Below are 25,283 nucleotides of genomic sequence, written 5' to 3' on the forward strand. Positions count from 1 at the left end.
CAGCAAGGATCTCATTCAGATTCGATGGAGAAATCAAAAGCTTTACAGAAAAGCAAAAGCTAAGAGAATTCAGCACCACCAAACCAGCTCTACAACAAATGCTAAAGGAACTTTTCTAAGTGGGAAACACAAGAGAAGAAAAGGACCTAGAAAAACAAACCCAAAACAATTAAGAAAATGGTAATAGGAACATACATATCGATAATTACCTTAAACGTGAATGTATTAAATGCTCCAACCAAAAGACACAGGCTTGCTGAATGGATACAAAAACAAGACCCATACATATGCTGTCTACAAGAGACCCACTTCAGACCTAGGGACACATACAGACTGAAAGTGAGGGGATGGAAAAAGATATTCCATGCAAATGGAAATCAAAAGAAAGCTGGAGTAGCTATACTCATATCAGATAAAATAGACTTTAAAATAAAGAATGTTACAAGAGACAAGGAAGGACACTACATAATGATCAAGGGATCAATCCAAGAAGAAGATATAACAATTATAGATATATATGCACCCAACATAGGAGCACCTCAATACATAAGGCAACTGATAACAGCTATAAAAAAGGAAATCGACAGTAACAAAATAATAGTGGGGGACTTTAACACCTCACACCAATGGACAGATCATTCAGACAGAAAATTAATAAGGAAACACAAGCTTTAAATGATACAATAGACCAGATAGACTGAATTGATATTTATAGGACATTCCATCCAAAAACAGCAGATTACACTTTCTTCTAAAGTGCTCACAGAACATTCTCCAGGATAGATCACATCTTGGGTCACAAATCAAGCCTCAGTAAATTTAAGAAAATTGAAATCATATCAAGCATCTTTTCTGACCACAACACTATGAGATTAGAAATCAATTACAGGGAAAAAAACGTAAAAACCACAAACACATGAAGGCTAAGCAATACGTTACTAAATAACCAAAAGATCACTGAAGAAATCAAAGAGGAAGTCAAAAAATACCTAGAAACAAATGACAATGAAAACACAATGATGCAAAACCTATGGGATGCAGCAAAAGCAGTTCTAAGAGGGAAGTTTATAGCAATACAATCCTACCTCAAGAAACAACAAACATCTCAAATAAACAATCTAACCTTATACCTAAAAGAACTAGAGAAAGAAGAACAAAACCCCAAGTTGGTAGAAGGAAAGAAATCATCAAGATAAGAGCAGAAATAAATGAAATAGAAACAAAGGAAACAATAGCAAAGATCAATAAAACTAAAAGCTGATTCTCTAAGAAGAAAAACAAAATTGATAAACCCTTAGCCAGACTCATCAAGAAAAAGAGGGAGAGAACTCAAATCAATAAAATTAGAAATGAAAAAGGAGAAGTTACAACGGACACTGCAGAAATACAAAGCATCCTAAGAGACTACTACAAGCAACTCTATGCCAATAAAATGGACAACCTGGAAGAAAGGGACAAATTCTTAGCTATAAGCTTCCAAGATTGAACCAGGAAGAAACAGAAAATATGAACAGACCAATCACAAGTAATGGAATTGAAACTGTGATTAAAAATCTTCCAACAAACAAAAGTCCAGGACCAGATGGTTTTGCAGGTGAATTCTATCAAACATTTAGAGAAGAGCTAACACCCATCCTTCTCAAACTCTTCCAAAAAATTGTGAAGGAAGGAACACTCCCAAACTCATTCTATGAGGCCACCACCACCCTGATACCAAAACCAGACAAAGATACTACAAAAAAAGAAAATTACAGACCAATATCACTGATGAAAATAGATGCAAAAATCCTCAACAAAAGACTAGCAAACAGAATCCAACAACACATTAAAAGGATCATACACCATGATCAAGTGGGATTTATCCCAGGGATGCAAGGATTCTTCAATATATGAAATCAATCAATGTGATACACCATATTAACAATTTGAAGAATAAAAACCATATGATCATCTCAATAGATGCAGAAAAAGTTTTGACAAAATTCAACACCCATTTATGATAAAAACTCTCCAGAAAGTAGGCATAGAGGGAAACTACCTCAACATAATAAAGGCCATATACGACAAATCCACGGCAAACATCATTCTCAATGGTGAAAAACTGAAAGCATTTCCTCTAAGATCAGGAACAAGACAGGGATGTCCACTCTCACCACTAGTATTCAACATAGTTTTGGAAGTCCTAGCCACGGCAATCAGAGAAGAAAAAGAAATAAAAGGAATACAAATTGGAAAAGAAGAAGTAAAACTGTCACTGTTTGCAGATGACATGATACTATACATAGAGAATCCTAAAGATGCCACCAGGAAACTACTGGAGCTAATCAGTGAACCTGGTAAAGTTGCAGGATACAAAATTCAGCACAGAAATCTTTTGCATTCCTATACACTAGTGATGAAAAATCTGAAAGAGAAATTATGGATACACTCCCATTTACCACTGCAACAAAAAGAATAAACTACCTAGGAATAAACCTACCTAGGGAGAAAAAAGACTTTCATGCAGAAAACTATAAGACACTGATGAAAGAAATTAAAGATGATAAAAACAGATGGAGAGATATACCATGTTCTTGGATTGGAAGAATCAATATTGGGAAAATGACTATATTACCCAAAACAATCTACAGATTCAATGCAATCCCTATTAAATTACCAATGGCCTTTTTTACAGAACTAGAACAAAAAATCTTAAAATTTGTATGGAGACACAAAAGACCCCAAATAGCCAAAGCAGTCTTGAGGGAAAAAAAACGGAGCTGGAGGAATCAGGCTCCCGGACTTCAGACTATACTAGAAAGCTACAGTAATCAAGACAATATGGTACTGGCACAAAAACAGAAATATAGATCAATGGAACAGGATGGAAACCCCAGAGGTAAACCCACGCACCTATGGTCAACTAATCTATGACAAAGGAGGCAAGGATATACAATGGAGAAAAGACAGTCTCTTCAATAAGTGGTGCTGGGAGAACTGGACAGCTACATGTAAAAGAATGAAATTAGAACACTCCCCAACACCATACACAAAAATAAACTCAAAATGGATTAGAGACCTAAATGTAAGACCAGACAGTATAAAACTCTTAGAGGAAAGCATAGGAAGAACACTCTTTGACATAAATCACAGCAAGATCTTTTGTGACCCACCTCCTAGAGTAATGGAAATAAAAACAAAAATAAACAAATGGGACCAAATGAAACTTAAAAGTTTTTGCACAGCAAAGGAAACTACAAACAAGATGAAAAGACAACCCTCAGAATGGGAGAAAATATTTTTTTTGAGAAAATACTTATTTTTGAGAAAATATTTTTGCAAACGAATCAACAGACAAAGGATTAATCTCTAAAATATATAAACAGCTCATGCAGCTCAATAGTAAAAAAACAAACAACCCAACCCAAAAATGGGCAGAAGACCTAAATAGACATTTCTCCAAAGAAGACATACAGATGTCCAAGAAGCACATGAAAAGCTGCTGAACATCAGTAATTATTAGAGAAATGCAAATCAAAACTACAATGAGGTATCACCTCACACCAGTTAGAATGGGCATCATTAGAAAATCTACAAACAACAAGTGCTGGAGAGGGTGTGGGGAAAAGGGAACCCTCTTGCACTGTTCGTGGGAATGTAAATTGATACAGCCACTATGGAGAACAGTATGGAAGTTCCTTAAAAAACTAAAAATAGAATTACCATATGACCCAGCAATCCCACTACTGGGCATATACCCAGAGAAATCCATAATTCAAAAAGACACATGCACCCCAATGTTCATCACAGCACTATTTACAATAGCCAGGATATGGAAGCAACCTAAATGCCCATCGACAGATGAATGGATAAAGAAGATGTGGTACATATATACAATGGAATATTACTCAGCCATAAAAAGGAACAAAATTTGGTCATTTGTAGAGACGTGGATGGATCTAGAGACTGTCATACAGAGTGAAGTTAAGTCAGAAAGAGAATAACAAATATCGTATATTAACACATGTATGTGGAAACTAGAAAAATGGCACAGATGAACTGGTTTGCAGGGCAGAAATTGGGACACAGATGCAGAGAACAAACGTATGGACGCCAAGGGGGGAAAGTTGGGGGTGGGTGGTGGTGGTGGGATGAATTGGGAGATTGGGATTGACATGTATACACTAATATGTATAAAATGGACAACTAATAAGAACATGCTATATAAAAAAATAAATATAAAATTCAAAAAAAAAGTAATCTCTAACCAATAGTCCTAGCACTTTCATAGAATTTTTTATCATATAAAGCACATTACAAAAATCAGCAAATAAGTCAAACAAGTAAAAATGTAACTCTAGGAAGCTAAAGATGTTTATTTTGTAAAACTTCACCAGTTGGGATAAACTGGGAAAGACAGACCAATCTTGGTTGAAAGTATGAATCATGGAATATTTTAATGTGATTTGAACTGGGATTTCAAAGTGTTCACAGGTAGAGTTTCTTAAGCGCTGATTTCAATAAATAAGAATTGTCAGTAGCATAAAAAAAAAATCTCATTTTCTGAAATTGATGTATGATGATTGCTTTTGGAAAGTCCATTCGCACCAACCTTAACGTCAGGGACTATGGATAAAGTAGGAAATGAACACTGGTTCTTCTGGGCAGCCTGATCTTCTAAACCAAAGGCCACAATCCTCTTCCTGAAACTACTATATCACTTCTCTACCTTCTCTGCCTTTAGTTCCTTAGGCCAGTTTTTCTCCCTTTGGAACTGGCCTCAGATCATCTTGTCCAGCCATCTTGTTTTATAGATGAGAAATGAACCAGAGAGGGCAGGTGACTTGCCTGGGGTACCAGAGCTACTTAATGACAAAGCCAGGGCTAAAATCCAAATCTGCTGTTTGGAAGCCTGCTGTTCTTTGCCCTAAATCACACCACCCACTTGTCTTTCACCCCTGACAAAAAGCAGAACACAAAACTCTGAGAATAGGGGTGAGGGGGCATCTAGATAATACCAGTGAGAAGTTATTGTATCTCAAAAATATAAATATGGAGGTGATAATAAATGTTAATGCCTAAAATGACTAGCTTAGCAAGTGTATGGCAGACTCAACCACATTTTAATAATCACTGCCTAAGGCCTCTGAAGTTAAAGAAAGCTCTTAGGCTGAGGAGAGCAGAGGCAGAATACTTTGGATAACATTAGAAGAATAAATACAAGGTTGGGGGAAGTGCCTAAAATTTCCTAGACCAAGGAAAATCAATTCAAGGAGCTAAGGTACAGAGAGAAAGATGGTATAATTTGGCTTAGAATTAACTGCAACTTAAGTGAATGTAATGCCAAATAATTGGGTATTATACATATTTTTATTATGTTCTCATAAGAATTCAGAGAAAAGTGATAGGCTGTGCCAACATAAAGAATAATAAAGCCTCACTCCTATAAGCCACTGTCTCGACTTTGACATTTGTGACCTATCTCAGTAATTAAAGCACTGAAACAGTTCAGGTTCATTGCTGCTGTTATAAGGAAGACTGCTTGGTAAGATTCAAAGGAACCAGTGGAATGTGAATTTTATGAAATCATAATTATTTTCACATGAGAACCGCTCAAAATGCAGAAATGCAAATAGAAATCTTTAAAAACTGAGGGCAAAAACAGGGTTAAAGGGAAGATAGACTGTCTGATTCTATAAGTAAGAATATTTCATTTTGAGAAAGTAATATATATAATTGGCCCTCAGCAAGGGATAAATGGCTTCTGTTTCTAGCTAATGAGATTTGATTTAAAATTTTTAATTGGGAGCAATGGAAGAAGCTCAGGAACCAGAACCAAGAGCAAATACTCAGTTTTTCTGAGGGGTATGACAAAAATTCGTCCTTCTTATTTTTATACCATGGAACTCTAAGATGCCTTACTCACTGCAGTAGACAAGCCTAGATCCTATAATATTAAAATAATAAAAGGATATAACACTAAAAAAATTCAAAGACTAATTAAAATAAATTAAGAAATACATTTATATGGAAAAAATGATAAACAGGTATCCTGAGTTTCTCAACTATAAAAAGAACACAATAATCTGAAAGGTTATCATGATGAGCAAATAATATACATAAAATTCTTAAAGATGTATCTGGTACACAATAAGTGCTTTGCAAACGGTAGCTATTATCATAGCCAGGATGAAGAATAACTTTTGAGCTAATTAGATTGGACTAATCACCACCTCCTCCATGCTTCAGTTTCATTCTGAGCATACAAATGTGATCACTGTTAGCCAACTAGGCAGCTTTTGAGATCTTTGACTAGATCACACAAGAAAACCAAAAATAGTATTTGGAAACCAAGGTGAGGGGAAAAGACTTAACCTGAGGAGGCAATGGCTAGCAAAACATATTATGACGTTATTTATAAGCAGCATTCATATGGCAAGGGGTCACTCACAGTACAAAGATATGAAGTCAAAGAAAATCAAGGCAATTTAGAAATCTTAAAAATTAAAGGAAACTGCTGTGACATAAGCCCTAATGAAAAGTAAAAAGTACTTCCAAAGGAACCTGTAAGACTCTTTGCTGGAACCATTTTTATCTAATTTGAAAACAATTCAAGACTCATGATCTTTTCACCTACCAACCAAGAGTCAGTATACTGATTTTCAACCCAGTTTATTTCTAGGAGGATTTGGATTTATTTTTCTTGGTTTTATGAAGCACTTAATTCCTTTCTGCTCCCAGTATGGAATTTATTTTTTAAGAATTCCACTTTCTTTTCCCTTTAAAGTCAAGGACCTTTCCCCTACTCATGTAATCCTAGAACTCAAAGCTGACAAAAAAGAAAACTGTTTTAACTCTGGGAGCATATTCTTGGGCAGGACATTTAAGGCTACATAGAGGAATGGTTATTAACGTATAAAGAAGGTTCCACGGGGATGAAAAAGAAACCCTTGTGCAATTTGAAGGCTAAATGAAGAGAAAAAGCAAAGCTCCTGAAGGGTAGGAGATAAAAATGTAATTACTATGGCTTTTCCTCTCTCCCCATTAATGGAAATGCTGTTTATGACTGAGAACTCTCTTAAGAAATATTCTGAAAGTTGCCAGGTAGATTATTAACAGATTTACCTGTTTATTCCAAAGTTTGGGATTTGCTTCTTTTCAAATATTCCAAGAGTCAAATTGAGAGAACTTCTGTTTCTCAGAAAAACATTAATAAATAAGAGCTTGGATTTTATTGCCTTTGTCCACTCTCCTGATACTGTTCTTTCTTTCTTTAAAAACAATCCAAATGCATCCCTTCCCAAAATACATATTGATCTTAGAAGTGAAATAAAGGAACTCTTTTTTTTTTAATCTTTCCGCATAAGGACTCATAAAAATAGGCCTAGAGGACAGTGACCTGAAAGCAGACAAATCTAGGTCTCCAATTCCCATCACAGTTTCTCCAACCCTACAAGCACACTTAAGGTTCAAAAAGAAAAATTAATGCCCAAACAGCCTGTGAGGCACATAGACATGGAAAAATTTTCTATCCTGGTCTTACCAGGCATCAGATAACATATTGTTAGAATCGTCAATGGACCATTCATTTAGAAAGGGTTCTAACCTTTTAAAATCACAAATTAACATCAGCAACAGTATGTCAGGGATCTTGGACCACACTCACAATGGCTTCTTTGTTGAGTAAGCAAAGAAGCTGTGTTATTTTGGTTGCCTGGAAATTCTTATCTGTTCCGCTGAACTGCAAAGATCTTGGATCCTTATTAAAGGCTGTGGATCTCCACATAAGTGATATCTCTGTTACAGAGAAAGAAGGGGCTGCTGCACTTGCTAGAATGTCTTCGGCTTTGAATCAGATGCTCCAAGTTTGGTTTCAACCAGACTTCCAGTGTGCCCAATGCCAAACTTCAAGCTTTAAGCAAGGGGAGAAAAGTCTAGATCCCAGGAGCACACCAGATCACTCAGATAAAGGAGTAGAAGCATGCTTCAATTGGACTAAAGTTGGTTCCCTTTGTTAGCACCAATCTCTCATTTAGTTCTTCATAGACTAAATTACAGCTTCTCTCAGAGAAGAGGACCTGGATATTGAGAATGAATTAAAGTAGGTACTAAAGTAGAAATTTCAAGGCCAAATATCCACAAAGTCAGGCAAAGCAGCATCTGAGGCCAGTACCAGAAAGTGGTGGAATTCAATGGGCAGCAATTCTGAATACTTGAGTTCCCCTAGAACCTGTCCAGCCTCATGGCCCAACCTGTACCCCAATCATGGGCACCACCTCCTCGATCCACAGTAAGTCCAATGGGGTTGAGGCTCGACTTTGTCGGTGGTGAATTCGGCGTAGCCGCAGAAGGTACAGGATGATGGCCAGTAGCACCACCAGGATACAGGCGAAGAAAAGATAGTGGTTGTACACAAAGGAGAGACGGAACCAGCTACCATGGGCCTGTCGGGCACCTTCCTGCCGTAGATCCCTAAGGAAGAAGGTGGAAAGAAATGTTAGTTTAGGAGAGAAATATTTATGCAGATTTAAAAGGCCCAGTGGTTTTACCCATTTACTCCATCCATGTAAACATGCTATAATACCAGCTCCACAGAGCAAGCAAAGCTGAAGCATGTCCCCAGGCCCAGAGCTGGTATGTGCGATTCCTTCTGTACCTTCCTTTCCCCGGCCTAGAGGGAGCCTCACAGGCCTACCCCCTCTAGAATCTGCGGGCAAAATTAGAAGCCAAAAAAATGAACAGTAAGCAAGACTGTTCATCTGTCAAATAAGTCTTAACAGTGACCCCATGCCACCCTGGCCTACACAGTTTGTAAATACGGTGCTAATGAGAGTAAGGTGGCCCCTGAATCTAATCAAGAAATCAGAGTATATCTAAATCTTTAAAAAAAAAAAGTTGCTGTGCTTCCTGAGGATTTAGGATTTATCTAGAGAAAGCTGTCACTTAATCAATTGTATTGTAAACCGAAGAAAAAATAGACATGTAAACCTAAGTGCAGTGATCTGTCTAGAACAGAAGCCCTTCTCTCATGGTCCAGATACCAGATCCATTTTCATTCTGTTTGACCTGCAGTGTTTTTTAAAAATGTGAATCTCCAAACAGAAAGACCACATATAAAATATGTATTTCTGGCTTCTCGACAAAGGAGAGCTGGCAGATGCTGGGACAGCACTTCTGCATGACGGTAATCAGCCTTTTGTTTGGGGCACATACTCTTCACTTCCCCACTTCTCTCACCGGCCTGGCTTCTGTATTGAGTTTAAAGAAACAGGCACCAAAGATTAAGAGTTCATCTTAGTTTATCTGAAATAGTCCAGAGGAGAGAGCACCTAAAAATTATCCCAAATATGTTATGGTACAAAAGAGCAAGACATCCCCTAAAAGCATCTCATGTCCTTTGTTCTAATTCTGGCCCACCAAAAAGCCTTCCAAGTCAATGACATGATCTCTAGAGTGACTCTACCCATTAGGAAAGATTGCTGCATAGGAACAACATATCCCAGTCCTCTAGTCAGATAGAGATAGTTCCAGAGTAACTTTAGTTCATCAGTCAGTATCTTAGAAGTTGTTAGTAAGAGCTCAATTCTAAAGACTGATTTGTTGTAGAGAAACAAAACTGAATTCCTGGGAACTCCCTGGAGGTCCAGTGGTTAGGACTTGGCAGTTTCACTGCCGAGGGCGTGGGTTCAATCCCTGGTCGGGGAACTAAGATCCCACAAGCCACGCGGCATGGCCATAAAAAACCACTGAATTCCTGAAATTGCAAAGAAGAACATACTCCAGACCAATAATTCTCAGACTTCTTTCTGTTTCAACATGCCTGGTAAGTAATAGTAGTTTCACGTGGCAGTAATAAGGGGAGTTTAGGTGGGTTTTTTTTTTGTTTTTTTGAGGGGGAGGTTACTTAAGAAACCTATTCTGAGGCACCAACTAACATCCTCTGAGCTCAAGATGCCAGCTTGGTCAGTCCACTTTACCTGAGTGGTAAGAAGCGTGTTTTATACAAAATGGCTCCCAGTGTCCACTGAACCTCTCGGTCATAGACCAGCTGGGCTGTCTGCAGATTTGGGTAGTCATAGGGAAAGTGGAATCCTTCATGAAGAACCTGGTACATCCAAGCTGACTTAAAACACTGATATCTGTGTGACAAAAAATAGTTAATTTTTTTTAAAGAGAAAAAGAGGGACTTCCCTGGTGGTGCAGTGGTTAAGAATCCGCCTGCCAACGCAGAGGATGTGGGTTCGAGCCCTGGTCCGGGAAGATCCCACATGCCACGGAGCAGCAAAGCCTGTGCGCCACAACTACTGAGCCTGTGCTCTAGAGCCTGCAAGCCACAACTACTGATCCTGTGTGCCACAACTACTGAAGCCCGCACTCCTAGAGCCTGTGCTCCACAACAAGGGAAGCCACCGCAATGAGAAGCCTGCGCACCGCAACGAAGAGTAGCCCCCGCTCGCCACAACTAAAGAAAGCCCACACGCAGCAACGAAAACCCAATGCAGCCAAATATAAAAATAAATAAATTTAAAAAAAAAAAGAAGAAAAAAAAAAGAATTTGAATGTTTTCTGCATATTCCCACTAGATGTCAAAAAGACCTCTCTTTCCCCGTTTCACCTTCCTCACCTCTAGGTGGAGCCAAATCTGAGCCTCCTTTATGTTAATGTTTACCGCAAAAGTGAAGAACACCTCTCTATGCAATGTAATAACACTATTATGAGTATGTTTTACTTTTCTTTTTCTTTCTTTTTTTTTCTAATAGCCCTTATCTTCAGGGAGAATGCTGAAATATCTACAAATACGATGTTTTGGATTTGCTTCAAAATGACTGAATTGTGGGGTGGGAAAACAGATGAAACAAGAGGGCTGGAAGTTGACAGCTATTAGGAGAGAAGCTGGGTGACAGATATTCAGGAGTTCATTATACTGTTCTATTTTTGTTTATGTTTAAATTTTTTTAACTAAAACATTTACAAAATGGGAGGACTGATGAACCAAACTGGCAAAATATTGATATTTGTTGAAGCTGGGTGACAGTTACACATGGGTTTCTGTTACTGTTCTTTCTACTTTTCTGCATGTTTGATATTTTAATAAAAATTTAAAAATAAAAAGACCACCACTTTTGATTTAAAACCACTTGGAGAGAACACTTTTTGGTAACCACCAGTTTCCCTTGGCTTCACTAAAATAAGCTCACTATTTTGGCCTCTACCCTTCAGAAAATCAAAATCTGAAATAACCAAATTCTCCTTCAACATAAAATCCAATCTGTACTATCACTCGCTCACTCTCATTCATTGTTCATACACTTTTTTTTAAAATTTAATTTAATTTTATTTTTTTGGCTGCGTTGCATCTTCATTGCTGCGCACAGCCTTTCTCTAGTTGTGGCAAGCGGGGGCTACTCTTTGTCACGGTGCTTGGGCTTCTCATTGCGGTGGCTTTTCTTGTTGTGGAGCATGGGCTCTAGGCACACAGGCTTCAGTAGCTGTAGCATGGGGGCTCAATAGTTGCGACATGCAGGTCCTAGAGTGCCTGGGCTTCAGTAGTTGCAGTGTGTGGGCTCAGTAGCTGTGGTGCGCAGGCTCTAGGGTGCGTGGGCTTCAGTAGTTGTGGTGCACGGGCTCAGTAGTTGTGGCTCACAGGCTCTAGGGCACAGGCTCAGTAGTTGTGGCGCACGGGCTTAGTTGCTCCGTGGCATGTGGGATCTTCCCGGACCAGGGCTCGAACCCACATCCCCTGCATTGGCAGGCAGATTCTTAACCACTGCACCACCAAGGAAGTCCCGTTCATACATTTTAAGGCCACATCTAAGGGAGAAAAGGAAGTTACTTACTTGAGTCGATGCTCATCTGCATGTGATGAAAAGAGGCCACTCTTGAATCTCTGAGTGAGTACTGACCAAGCCATGCCACAGTAATCCTGGAACAACCACAGAGAAATGGTGCAACATGAAATGGGAGGCAAACTGTAACTGCCACAGTCATAGCTGTTCCATTTCTAAAGTTACTTGTGGGCTATTAGTTGACAAAGGAAAACAGAAATGGCATATTCATTCACCAAACACAGTGCCAGGTCCTGGGCAAGGCAAGTCCCTGAACTCAGGCCACTGAGTGACTTGAGTGACCTGGGAATAGTCCTTTTTATTCCTATTGCCTCCACATCCACTACAAAGCCCGCCTGACATGGCTCCTGAGCCTCTTAGGCTTCAGAGATGGGTAAGGTTAGGACCAGGAGTAGCAACATCAAAAGCCAAACAGAGCTTCATTCTATCCTACGTAGGACTGACATGAGTAGGTCAAACAGATGGAACAGAAAATGGTCAAAGATCTATCACTGGGACTTCCTTGGTGGCACAGTGGTTAAGACTCCGCCTGCCAATGCAGGGAACACGGGTTCAAGCCCTGGTCCGGGAAGATCCCACATGCTGCAGAGCAACTAAGCCCATGCACCACAACTACTGAGCCTGCGCTCTAGAGCCCGTGAACCACAACTACTGAGCCCGTGTGCCACAACAACTGAAGCCTGCGCACCTAGAGCCCGTGCTCCGCAACAAAGAGAAGTCACCCAGTGAGAAGCCCGCGCACCGCAACGAAGAGTAGCCCCCGCTCACCGCAACTAGAAAAACCCCGCCTGCAGCAATGAAGACCCAATGCAGCCAAAAATAAAATAAATAAAATAAATAAATTTATAAAAAAAAAAAAAGATCTATCACTGGCCTGCCTCCGTGTTGTAATTCTCACCAAAGGAATCATTCCTTTTGGTTTGTTCAGTAAACTAACATTTCCTGCGTGTCTACTATGTGGCAGGTGCTATTCTAGGTGCCAGGGGGATCCAGCAGTGAATAAAACAGACAAAAATTTCGTTCCTTACGAAGCTTAATTTCTAGTGGTGGGGGACAGACAATAACCAAATATACATGTATACATACATACATATACACATACGTACACAGAGTGGGTTAGATTATGTTAAGTGCTCGTGGGAAAAATAAAGCAGGAAAGGGAAATAGGTAATATTGGGGAGGGCTGCAATTTTGTATAGGATGGCCAAGGAAGGTGTCACTGGGACGATAACAGTTGAGTCAAAGTTAAAAAAAAAAAAAGGGCGAACGAAATCATCTTTTACCTAGGAAAGAAAACATATTAAGCCACTAGCAGTTTGGGCAAGTAATAACTTGAGCCCTTTGATGTTCAAGGGAATAGGATTTGAGAAAGTTTTAAAATGAGAGAAAGATTCAGGCTATGGACACTTAGGGGATGCTGGAAAGGAAAGGGAATATGAGGGTATTCCTAGAGGCAAGGGCAAATACAAACCAGGTTTTCCTCAATATTTCTTAGGGACTGCCTTTAGAGAACAGAATAGTACAAACACTGCAGATATTATTCCCTTTGGAAGCCTTATACCAAGCGAACCTTAGAGAATTCTAAGAAAGCAGAAGGGAAAGAATAAAAAATATAAGAGAGGACAGATCTCCCCATAAATTTTTCTGATAAAAGAGACAGATATACAAAAATTAAAAAGAGATGAATCCAAATTAAAGCAGACACTGTAGAAAGCTAGCTAAACTTTCACCTGTCCAAATAACAAATGCTTTAAGCCTATAAGATGCTTAAGTCCTAAATGTGCTCTAAGTGAATGTTTACTTCTTCTGCAATTTAAATGCACTATCATTGCTTTTTGCAACATCTTTTTTTTTTTAATATTTATTTATCTATTTATTTGGCTGCGCTGGGTCTTAGTGCAACATCTTTTTAATATTCTAAGTGACCCTATACCATCCTGGCCTCTTAAAACTCAAGGTAAGAAAATGAAAGTGGACTTGCCCACCTGTGTGACATCATCTCCAAAAGCACATTACACCTGGGAACACCCAGAAAGGGAAAAATACCTGGAGATGACACTTTTGGCCACAAACATTAATTAAGACTATTGGAAAGTTGGAGGAAAAACCATTAACCACCATGACAATATTAGACCTGGGTGATAATTTGGGTAATAGGACACCCATGGAAACCTAAGCTTAATTAATTAGAAGGCAGTATAGCACAGCAGGTTCCTTAACTTCTCTAAGTCCACCTCCTCATCTATAAAATGAGGGCTCACAGGGCTCCTGCCAAGAATCCAGTGAGATCATGCATGCAAAGCCCTTCTCACGGCATCTGGTACAAAGTTAGGCGTCCAATAAATGGCTGCTGCCAGGATGAGTCACTTTATTATTAATAATTTACCTGAGCAGCCTTGGCAAATGTTGGCCCGTGGTAGTGGCCACCGATGCGTAACACATCCTCTGTACAGTAAAAGAACTCGGAGAAACCGTAGAACTCGCTGTTGTTGAAGTCAATGGGTGACTGGTAGATGCCATTCAGCGAGGCCTGGCTGGTGTTGGAGCGAGCCAACAGGGGGCTCAGCATGGCCCCGCAAGCCACCCAGTCCCCTCTTCCTCGGACATGAAGGACCTGGCTGCTCCTTTCCACCACATCCGTGAGTCCCACAGGCAGGCAGGGATCTAGAAATGGATTGTCGGGACTCAGACCTGTCTTCTGGCCCAGCAACCTGTCACGATGACAAAAACAAACAAAACACATCACTACTGTACTCAGCCTCCTCTAAGATGCTTCCCAGACGTCTTGTTATTCTTCTACATGACACCCCTAAAAACAGGGATGGAGTGTTACCACGTAGTTGTGTCACATGAACATTTAAATTATGCAAATTTAATTTAGAAAAAGAAAGAAATATGGCAGTGATTAATTTCGTTCAACCTTTTAGTCAACATGTATATTTCCCAATGTATAGTGAAATTGGAGATGTGAATCTGCTGTTCTCCCTCTGGTCTTCATTCCCATTTGCCTCTTAAAAGTGAAAAGATCTCACCATGCTGAGCGCAGTTCTAATGTTTAAAAAAACAATTGGGAGGAGGTGAAGTGGGAAGGGCTGAGGAGTGTCCTGAGGCAGGGACCATGGCAGTGGTGCAGTGGTGATGGGTGGCAAAAGTGACCGAGTACATGCCCAGCTCTGAGGGGGAGGGGAGGGGCAGGTTTTGATTCCCACCATGGCCATCACACAGCTCTGGTTAATTAAAGTCTGTACTTGTCTAGCAACAGTATTCTCATTCCTAAAGAGATTAATATGCAGATCTGGCCAAAGACGGAAATTAAGTAGAGACCAAATAACTTGGCCAACTACAGTTAATTACTCATCAGTTCCTAAGACAAATGTTGAAGAGTGGACTTCTTGGGATGAAGATGCACCCACAAGTGTAAAGACTGAAGGAGGGAATGGGAATGTGGCAACACAACAAAATGCTTTGGAACAAGTGGAACCTACTTTAAAGATGTGACACCACCTATAAGGAAAACTCAGAAAATTATTAAAAAGAGAGAAACATTAAGTTTTAACATCCCAGGAAGCACAGGTTTCTCTATAGATTAGCAGATACGCAAGATGAGTAATCAGTCTTCTGAACTAGGTAACTTAGATACATGGTAAAAAAAATACCAATGCATGAGAAGAAGATGATGCAGCCTCTCCCGAGGCAGCAAAAAACATGATACAGAGATAAAAGAGCAGCAGGACAACAAAGGAAGGAAATGGAAAAGGAAGCACAGTGGCTAAAGTTGGTGTGAAACTTTCATAGTAATCGTTCTTCAGATGCCATAGTGTCAGCAGGAGTGATCTGAACTCCATACAAGCAACATTTGTATGGATTTAAGAGTATTTTCAGAATACAAACACACTGCTTGGTTTTAATGCATTCATCAGTCATCCAGATAACAGGATTCTCCCAAAGCACCTTGAACTCTTAGGAGTTTAGACACAGAAAAACAAAAAAGACTTATGAGACAATATTTTCTGTAACATGCTCCCAATATAAGACAATTGATTACTGTAGAGAAATTATTACAAATGGGATAAACCAGTAGCTCTTCAAGCCACTGTTTCCAGCTAAACAAATGGGGGGAAACAGTTTTATGGTGGAAAAGAACTCTGCTCTCTATTATGCTTTCCTTTAATGTGCATAATGATAAAAATAATTTTACATGCTAAAAAACCCACAACTATTTGTACATTATGGTCTAAATACTTCATCTGGTACACAAATGAAGAATCAGTGGCCTGTCCAATGCTGGAGGAAAAAATGTCTATTCTGGACTTAAAGAGAATATTTTAAAGGCTAATCTTGATTAAGATGCTTTTAATCTTTTATGCACACTATGGAACCTTAAGTCCCACGTAAGATGCAGGTCTACTGTAATTCAGCAAACATGTCCTGCGCACTTCCATGTATTGATAGAATGAACTTCCAGGAACTACATTACACTGCACAATTTAAATTGGTGACTTAACTGATCTCACTTATCCTGTGATACCATGTCTGAAGATGGGCACAGCAAGAGGTCACCACAATAAGCCACTGTACATTTTTGAGTCCTAATAACAAAGATTAGAAGGCACTCTCAAGCAGATCAAGTGGGACTACTAATAGAGGGTCTCTAAAAGATGCTACCCCGTTGGCAGGGGTGGTCAGAAAGGAGGAAGCAAGGACGTATCTATCTAGTAGGATGTAACCATTTTTTCCTAATATCTGCAGCCTAACAACATTCTATTTCAGAATCACAGATCCCATGTCAAACATACCTGTTCTTGTTAAGAGTTTCATTCATCACAAGGTCTTCATAGCGCTGCCGGGCAAAGTTGCCCCCGAATCCCAGAAAGGTTGTGACATAAACCCTATACACATGTTCAGTGTGTTGCACATCACAGCCCAGGTTGAACTCGGCCAGCAATATCTTCGCAGCTTCTTCCTGTAATATGATGTAACGGGAACTTTACTTTTGGTTGACTTCTAGAAAGGTATGACATTGCTAATACACTAGATTTCATCTGCTATGACTACTCTTTAAAACGTCTTATAGCATTCTTTCATCCTCACAGCATTATTTTAAACAAAGACGTAAAATGACAAGACTACACAAAAAGGAACAAATCAGAGACTAAATAACTTTTCTGATTTTCCAATTCTCCAAAATGGGAATGTACTATTTTTATAATCAAAAAAAAAAAATCCGGAGACACATAGTTTTTTGAGGCAGAAGCCTGCTGTGTCTCCCTTTGCTATCCTTTTCTACTTCACCCAAAAAGAAAAAAAAAAAAAATCCTTTGACAAAAATAAATTTAAGGAATTTGAGAGATCATCATGAGATCTATTCTATGGCATTTTCTAAAACTATTCAAGATGCCTTAATATTCCCTGTGACAGATTTGAGGATTAGAAAAGTTCAATTTTATTGTACCTCTGGGTTTTTTTTTGACTTCAGGTACAGAGGTTGAATTAGTCATATTCCTCAGTTCATGGCACATTATCGTGGCAAAGCCCCACTTTTGTTTTATTTACTTCCTTTTATCCTCATACTCACTGCCATTCTGCTCCTGCCACAGGCAACCATTCTAATGTGCTTAATATGTAGTATTTGTTTGTATGTATTGTTGCAAAATGGGGTTGTTTTGAATGTATTTATTTTAAATTTATGAAAATGCTACTGTGCCCAGCAATTCCACTCCTAGGTATATACTCAAGAAAACTGAAAACATGTCTACACAAAAATGTGTACATGAGTGTTCATAGCAGCGTTATCCATAATAGCCAAAAACTGGAAACAACCTAAATGTCCATCAGCTGATGAATGGATAAACAAAATGTGCCATGGTCACACAATGGAATGTTATTCAGCCAAAAAGGGAATAAAGTACTGATATCTGCTACAACATGGATAAGCCTTGAAAACTTTTGCTAGATGAAAGAAGCCTGACATAAAAGGCCACATATTTTATGGTTCCATAGGCAAATCCACAGGGACAGAAAGTAGATTAATGGTTGTCAGGGCTGGGGAGAGGGAGAGGGGAATGGTGAGTAACTGCTAATGAATATGGGGCTTCTTTTTGAGGTGATGGAATGTTCTGAAATTTGACAGTGGTGATTGCACAACTTTGTGAACTGTACAAAAAATTAGGCATTTAGGATTATTTAAAGTGTTTAAAGTGCTATTGTGTTATGTCTCTTTGTTTCTTTCCTTTCTTTACTAAGCACAAAGATCCATTATATTGTTATATACACATCTAATTTGTTGCTTGCAAATATACTTTCTATACCAGTGTTGCTTTCTAAGTCTGCACACACACAAAAAGCCATTTGTTTAAGACTTTAAGGCTCAATGCCACCTGTCACCTATTCCTTAGTATCAGAACCATGCCTTCATTTTACCTGTTGAATACATACTAACAAATATAGACTAAACAGTCTCATGACCTAGTTCCCCAAATCTGCAACCCCACCACAGACAATCTCTTCTGAATGCCAAACCCACATTTTCAACATACCCAAAACTGAACTGCTTGGTGATAGGACTTCAGAGCTAGAGACCAGAAAGATACTCTCACCTAAACCATTCCTGTGTGCTTAGCATCAACCCTGCCCCTTCCCCTGTGGTCTCCTCTCTCAGTGACTAGGTTCTTCACCCTTCCAGTTACCTAAGTTGGACCCTTAGCATCTGGCCATCCCTTCCTGCCCTACCCACATCACCACATTACACTGTTTTTTTACTCCAAAATATCCCTTGAAATCTGTCCCCTCCCTTCCATTTCCACTTACACTGTCTAGTTTAGCTCTTTAGCACTTCTCACCCAAGGTTCCCCGACCTACAGTTTTTTCTCCTACTGACACCAAAATTACTTTCTTAAAAAACAGATTGGAACTAAGTCACACAATTAACATAGTCACAAAATTCAGAGCTGGGGACCTTCAGAGTTTAATTATTTCACAGATGATGAAACTTAGGCCCATATGACTGCCCTACTCAAAAACCTTTGCTGGTTCCCCACTGTCTACAGATAAAAAAGCCAAATCCCCTAGCATGGCACCCAAGACTCCTTATGATCTAACTTCATCTTATCTTCCCAGCCTTCCCTATTACCACACTTGAAAACCCCATACTGCAACAGGCTATTCATCATTACCTGGACATTCTGGGCTCTTTGCTGTTTTCTGTGCCTTTGTGCATACTGTCACCTCCATGTAGATGGCCTTCCCTCAACCTCCACTACACAAAAGCCTACTATCAGCCAAGGCCCAGGTAAATACCGTACTTTCCATGAAGGCAGCATGGAAGGCTCCTATTCAAGCCTTTGCAAATGGGGTTGACCCTGCCAGTTCCCACATTGCTGTGGCTCTCTGTTTAGACCCAAGGTTCTCAACCAGAGGTGATTTTGCACCCCCAGGGGCATCTGGCAATGTCTGAAGACACTTTTAATTGTCAAAACTGGGAGTTTGGGGGAAGTACAGGCGTTGCTGCACCTGATAGAGGCCAGGGATGCTGCTAAACATCATATAATGCACGGAACGGCCCTCCACAACAAAGACTTATTCAGCCCAAAATGCCAATAGTGCCAATGATGAGAAACCCTGGTTTAGATCAAATTACAACACTGTCATGGTCTGCCTGTTATCACACGCTGTCTCCACTGATAGATTATAAGCTTTTGGGGGCAGTGTAACATGTCATTTCTTGCACATACTAGGTGCTAAAAAGTGTTTTATTTCTTTTTCCTCTGTATGATGAAACTTCTCCCTCAAAATACATTCTTTACATTCTAGTCAGGTAAGGAATAACAGAAGCACAAGGATGGAATCATCAGTAAAGGAAAGGGAATAACGTTTAATTAACAAGTATGTAACAAATACTGTACTCCAGGTTTTATATTACCATGTTTAATCCTCAGGCAACTCTTCCAGATAAGTAGTATAGTTATAATTGCTAAAATGTATTAAATGTTATTACACGCTGGGCAGCTTGCTAAGTGCTTTATACGCGTGGTATTATTTCATCTTCACAACTTTATGAAGTAGATACTATTATTATTCTCTTTTTACACACGAGGAAACTGAGGCTCAGAGAGGTAACCAACCCAAGATAACACAAGCTAGCAATGATCTGAACCAACATTTGGACCCAGGCCATTTGGTCTAAGTCCAAACATAGTGCCCTTCCTTCTCAAAGACTGGCATTCCTAGCCACTGAATTCCCCCAAAAGGTAAAATACCTGTTGTGGAGACAGGACAGAAGTTGAGGTAGGAACTTCATAAGCAATTTGGAGAGAGGCTCCTCCCATATCCAGGATCCCTACTGTCCTTCTGCGTCCTGTTGCCAATTCCTGGGGAGCCTCGGCATCTGATTCTGAAATAAATAAGGGAACAGAAGGGGTCTAGTAATTAAAAGCCAAAATTAAGTTTAAAGGGAAAAAAACCCCAGAAATCCCTTAAAAAATTGAAAGCAAACTGAAATAAATTAATTTAACTGTACCAACTGTATATTATACAGAGAAGATTTAAGTGACTTAAAACATGGTATTTTGACTATGTATCTCTTGTAGAATATATCTTAATGACAAAAGAAACAAATAACTTAAACTGCATTCCAGTAGTTTTATTGGTATTATTATTTTTAAACAATTAAACATGTATTATGGAATAAAGTTAAATAAATGTTTATGTAAATAGCTTTAGGAACAAATATTCAGCACAAGAGAAAAAGGATTTGATTTTAATATAAAATCAAAGAAATTAAACAATAATCTTATAATCTTAAATATGAATCAGAACTATCACTATGAGATCATGATTTATTTTTCTTTTTTAAAAAATACACATTTCCTAGCTCTGTCCACTGAAAAGGCCTAGAAGCGATGATAATCCAGGAGCAATGAGCACCGCTGTTGTCTAGACCACAATCTCTAAACATCATTTTCCACTAAAAGAAACAAGGGCTCCTTAAAAAAATGGCCGATGCTAGGGTCTAGAGTAGAAAAAATACAAGATGAGCACAGAATACCATGGTGTGCCAATATGCCAGGGAAATAGAAAAGACTCCTGGGATCATGTTAAAAGGGTACAAGAGCCAACTTAAAGGTGCTCCTAGCAGCCAATGATGGTAAAATTTGAGCACCAAAAAGAATAATGATGTGATGGACTGCAATGCATCAAATAAATTAAAATCCGCAAGTTCATAAGGATACTGAAAAAAAAATTCACTGGTTACCTTCAGAAGTTGCTAGGACACCAGCTCATTATTCAAAAACTTGATAAATAAAAGCAAAGAATCAAGGGTTCATTCTGTCGTTCCCGTAGGAACTACATTTCAGGATAACCAAATGGCTAATGAAGAAAATTTCATTATATAAAACTCTTAACTGTTAAATGCAGAAAGAATGACAGAATTAGAAAAATCACCATTCTGCAACCTCTAATGAGAAAACAAATCTAAGTAACGATCACAATTGGCTGCTATAACCATTAGGTGAAAAGTGGATGGAAAATTTTTATAACAGATCAGATCAGACTGACAATTCCTGAAACCTGAACACCTGTTCAGTCTTAACATGACTAAAAGTAAGACAACCAGATATTACAAAACTCCTGATGTGATACAGCAGTAAACAGCACCACCTATGATTTTTTCTTGCCAAAAGAACTGAATCTGAGTCTAATCAAGCTTCTATACCTAACCTCCAGTTTACAGAACAAAAGCGGGGGAGGGGATGAAAAACATGTTAAAGATCCCACAAAGATTCAGTCAACCAAATCCAGAATGTGGCAAATTCATTCCATCAAGTGACCCAGTTTTGGTTGTTTTTTGGTTGTTGGGTTTTTGCTGTTGTTGTTGTTGTTGTTGTTGAATGATTTGGAAAAAAGAGTTGGGGGGAAAGGTTAACTGCTATAGATTAAAAGAGACCTATCAGTCAAATGTAATTTGTGATCTATGTTCAGATTCTGATCTGAACAAGACAACTACAAATAAATATTCTTTTTTTTTAACATCTTTATTGGAGTATAATTGCTTTACAATGGTGTGTTAGTTTCTGCTTTATAACAAAGTGAATCAGTTATACATATACATATGTTCCCATATCTCTTCCCTCTTGCATCTCCCTCCCTCCCACCCTCCCTATCCTACCCCTCTAGGTGGTCACAAAGCACAGAGCTGATCTCCCTGTGCTGTGTGGCTGCTTCCCACTAGCTATCTATTTTACGTTTGGTAGTGTAAATATGTCCATGCCACTCTCTCACTTTGTCACATCTTACCCTTCCCCCTCCCCATATCCTCAGGTCCATTCTCTAGTAGGTCTGTGTCTTCATTCCTGTCTTGCCACTAGGTTCTTCATGACCTTTTTTTTTTTTCCTTAGATTCCATATATATGTGTTAGCATACGGTATTTGTTTTTCTCTTTCTGACTTACTTCACTCTGTATGACAGACTCTAACTCCATCCACCTCACTACAAATAACTCAATTTTGTTTCTTTTTATGGCTGAGTAATATTCCCTTGTATATATGCGCCACATCTTCTTTATCCATTCATCCGATGATGGACACTTAGGTTGCTGCCATGTCCTGAATATTGTAAATAGAGCTGCAATGAACATTTTGGTACATGACTCTTTTTGAATTATGGTTTTCTCAGGGTATATGCCCAGTAGTGGGATTGCTGGGCCGTATGGTACTTCTATTTTTAGTTTTTTAAGGAACCTCCATACTGTTCTCCATAGTGGCTGTATCAATTTACATTCCCACCAACAGTGCAAGAGGGTTCCCTTTTCTCCACACCCTCTCCAGCATTTATTGTTTCTAGATTTTTTGATGATGGCCATTCTGACAGGTGTGAGATGATATCTCATTGTAGATTTGATTTGCATTTCTCTAATGATTAATGATGTTGAGCATTCTTTCATGTGTTTGTTGGCAATCTCTATATCTTCTTTGGAGAAATGTCTATTTAGGTCTTCTGCCCATTTTTGGATTGGGTTGTTTGTTTTTCTGTTATTGAGCTGCATGAGCTGCCTGTATATTTTGGAGATTAATCCTTTGTCAGTTGCTTCATTTGCAAAATATTTTCTCCCATTCTGAGGGCTCTCTTTTGGTCTTGTTTATGGTTTCCTTTGCTGTGCAAATGCTTTTAAGTTTCATTAGGTCCCATTTGTTTATTTTTGTTCTTATTTCCATTTCTCTAGGAGGTGGATCAAAAAGAATCTTGCTGTGATTTATGTCATAGAGTATTCTGCCTATGTTTTCCTCTAAGAGTTTGATAGTGTCTGGCCTTACATTTAGGTCTTTAATCCATTTTGAGTTTATTTTTGTGTATGGTGTTAGAAAGTGCTCTAATTTCATTCTTTTACATGTATCTGTCCAGTTTTCCCAGCACCACTTATTGAAGAGGCTTTCTTTTCTCCACTGTATATGCTTGCCTCCTTTATCAAAAATAAGGTGACCATATGAGCGTGGGTTTATCTCTGGGCTTTCTATCCTGTTCCATTGATCTATATTTCTGTTTTTGTGCCAGTACCATACGGTCTTGATTACTGTAGCTTTGTAGTATAGTCTGAAGTCAGGGAGCCTGATTCCTCCAGCTCCATTTTTCGTTCTCAAGATTGCTTTGGCTATTCGGGGTCTTTTGTGTTTCCATACAAATTGTGAAATTTTTTGTTCTAGTTCTGTGAAAAATGCCAGTGGTAGTTTGATAGGGATTGCATTGAATCTGTAGATTGCTTTGGGTAGTATAGTCATTTTCACAATGTTGATTCTTCCAATCCAAGGACATGGTATCTCTCTCCATCTATTTGTATCATCTTTAATTTCTTTTATCAGTGTCCTATAATTTTCTGCATACAGGTCTTTTGTCTCCTTAGGTAGGTTTATTCCTAGATATTTTATTCTTTTTGTTGCAATGGTAAACGGGAGTGTTTTCTTAATTTCACTTTCAGATTTTTCATCATTAGTGTATAGGAATGCAAGAGATTTCTGTGCATTAATTTTGTATCCTGCTACTTTACCAAATTCATTGATTAGCTCTAGTAGTTTTCTGGTAGCATCTTTAGGATTCTCTATGTATAGTATCATGTCATCTGCAAACAGTGACAGCTTTACTTCTTCTTTTCCGATTTGGATTCCTTTTATTTCTTTTTCTTCTCTGATTGCTGTGGCTAAAACTTCCAAAACTATGTTGAATAATAGTGGTGAGAGTGGGCAACCTTGTCTTGTTCCTGATCTTAGTGGAAATGGTTTCAGTTTTTCACCATTGAGGATGATGCTGGCTGTGGGTTTGTCATATATGGCCTTTATTATGTTGAGGAAAGTTCCCTCTATGCCTACTTTCTGCAGGGCTTTTATCATAAATGGGTGTTGAATTTTGTCGAAAGCTTTCTCTGCATCTATTGAGATGATCATATGGTTTTTCTCCTTCAATTTGTTAATATGGTGTATCACATTGATTGATTTGCATATATTGAAGAATCCTTGCATTCCTGGAATAAATCCCACTTGATCATGGTGTATGATCCTTTTAATGTGCTGTTGGATTCTGTTTGCTAGTATTTTGTTGAGGATTTTTGCATCTATGTTCATCAGTGATATTGGCCTGTAGTTTTCTTTCTCTGTGACATCTTTGTCTGGTTTTGGTATCAGGGTGATGGTGGCCTCGTAGAATGAGTTGGGGAGTGTTCCTCCCTCTGCTATATTTTGGAAGAGTTTGGGAAGAATAGGTGTTAGCTCTTCTCTAAATATTTTATAGAATTCGCCTGTGAAACCATCTGGTCCTGGGCTTTTGTTTGTTGGAAGATTTTTAATCACAGTTTCAATTTCAGTGCTTGTGATTGGTCTGTTCATATTTTCTATTTCTTTCTGGTTCAGTCTCAGCAGGTTGTGCATTTCTAAGAATCTGTCCATTTCTTCCAGGTTGTCCATTTTATTGGCATAGAGTTGCTTGTAGTAATCTCTCATGATCTTTTGTATTTCTGCAGTGTCAGTGGTTACTTCTCCTTTTTCATTTCTAATTCTATTGATTTGAGTCTTCTCCCTTTTTTTCTTGATGAGTCTGGCTAATGGTTTATCAATTTTGCTTACCTTCTCAAAGAACCAGCTTTTAGTTTTATTGATCTTTGCTATTGTTTCCTTCATTTCTTTTTCATTTATTTCTGATCTGATCTTTATGATTTCTTTCCTTCTGCTAACTTTGGGGGTTTTTTGTTCTTCTTTCTCTAATTGCTTTAGGTGCAAGGTTAGGTTGTTTATTTGAGATGTTTCCTGTTTCTTGAGGTAGGCTTGTATTGCTATAAACTTCCCTCTTAGAACTGCTTTTGCTGCATCCCATAGGTTTTGGGTCGTCGTGTCTCCATTGTCATTTGTTTCGAGGTATTTTTTGATTTCCCCTTTGATTTCTTCAGTGATCACTTCGTTATTAAGTAGTGTATTGTT

At 38.7% G+C, this 25,283-nt stretch overlaps 1 protein-coding gene and 1 pseudogene across 7 annotated transcripts in view; one reads left to right on the forward strand and one right to left on the reverse strand.

Annotated features, from left to right (window-relative positions):
* The window catches only part of ENTPD7 (ectonucleoside triphosphate diphosphohydrolase 7), an 89,606-nt gene that overhangs the window by 17,753 nt on the left and 46,570 nt on the right, over positions 1-25,283 (reverse strand). For 5 of the 7 annotated variants that reach the window (XR_009498049.1, XR_009498053.1, XR_009498048.1 and 2 more), the window contains 6 exons: positions 20,081-20,214; positions 16,622-16,788; positions 14,212-14,536; positions 11,817-11,902; positions 9,957-10,118; positions 7,586-8,451 (listed from right to left, as the gene is read on the reverse strand). Coding sequence is in view for 1 of the 7 variants with exons in the window: in XM_059900518.1 (XP_059756501.1) it covers positions 8,220-8,451; positions 9,957-10,118; positions 11,817-11,902; positions 14,212-14,536; positions 16,622-16,788; positions 20,081-20,214 (1,106 nt within the window). In the remaining 6 variants the exon portion in view is untranslated. Of the gene's footprint in view, positions 1-4,301; positions 8,452-9,956; positions 10,119-11,816; positions 11,903-14,211; positions 14,537-16,621; positions 16,789-20,080; positions 20,215-25,283 lie in introns of those variants that run through there. The other 2 variants (XR_009498052.1, XM_059900518.1) reach the window with 2 other exon arrangements.
* On the forward strand, positions 15,015-15,598 carry LOC132350811 (receptor-binding cancer antigen expressed on SiSo cells-like; annotated as a pseudogene).

Source organism: Balaenoptera ricei, chromosome 16 (assembly GCF_028023285.1).
Source record: "Balaenoptera ricei isolate mBalRic1 chromosome 16, mBalRic1.hap2, whole genome shotgun sequence".
In the NCBI taxonomy this organism is placed as follows: Eukaryota; Metazoa; Chordata; class Mammalia; order Artiodactyla; family Balaenopteridae; genus Balaenoptera; species Balaenoptera ricei.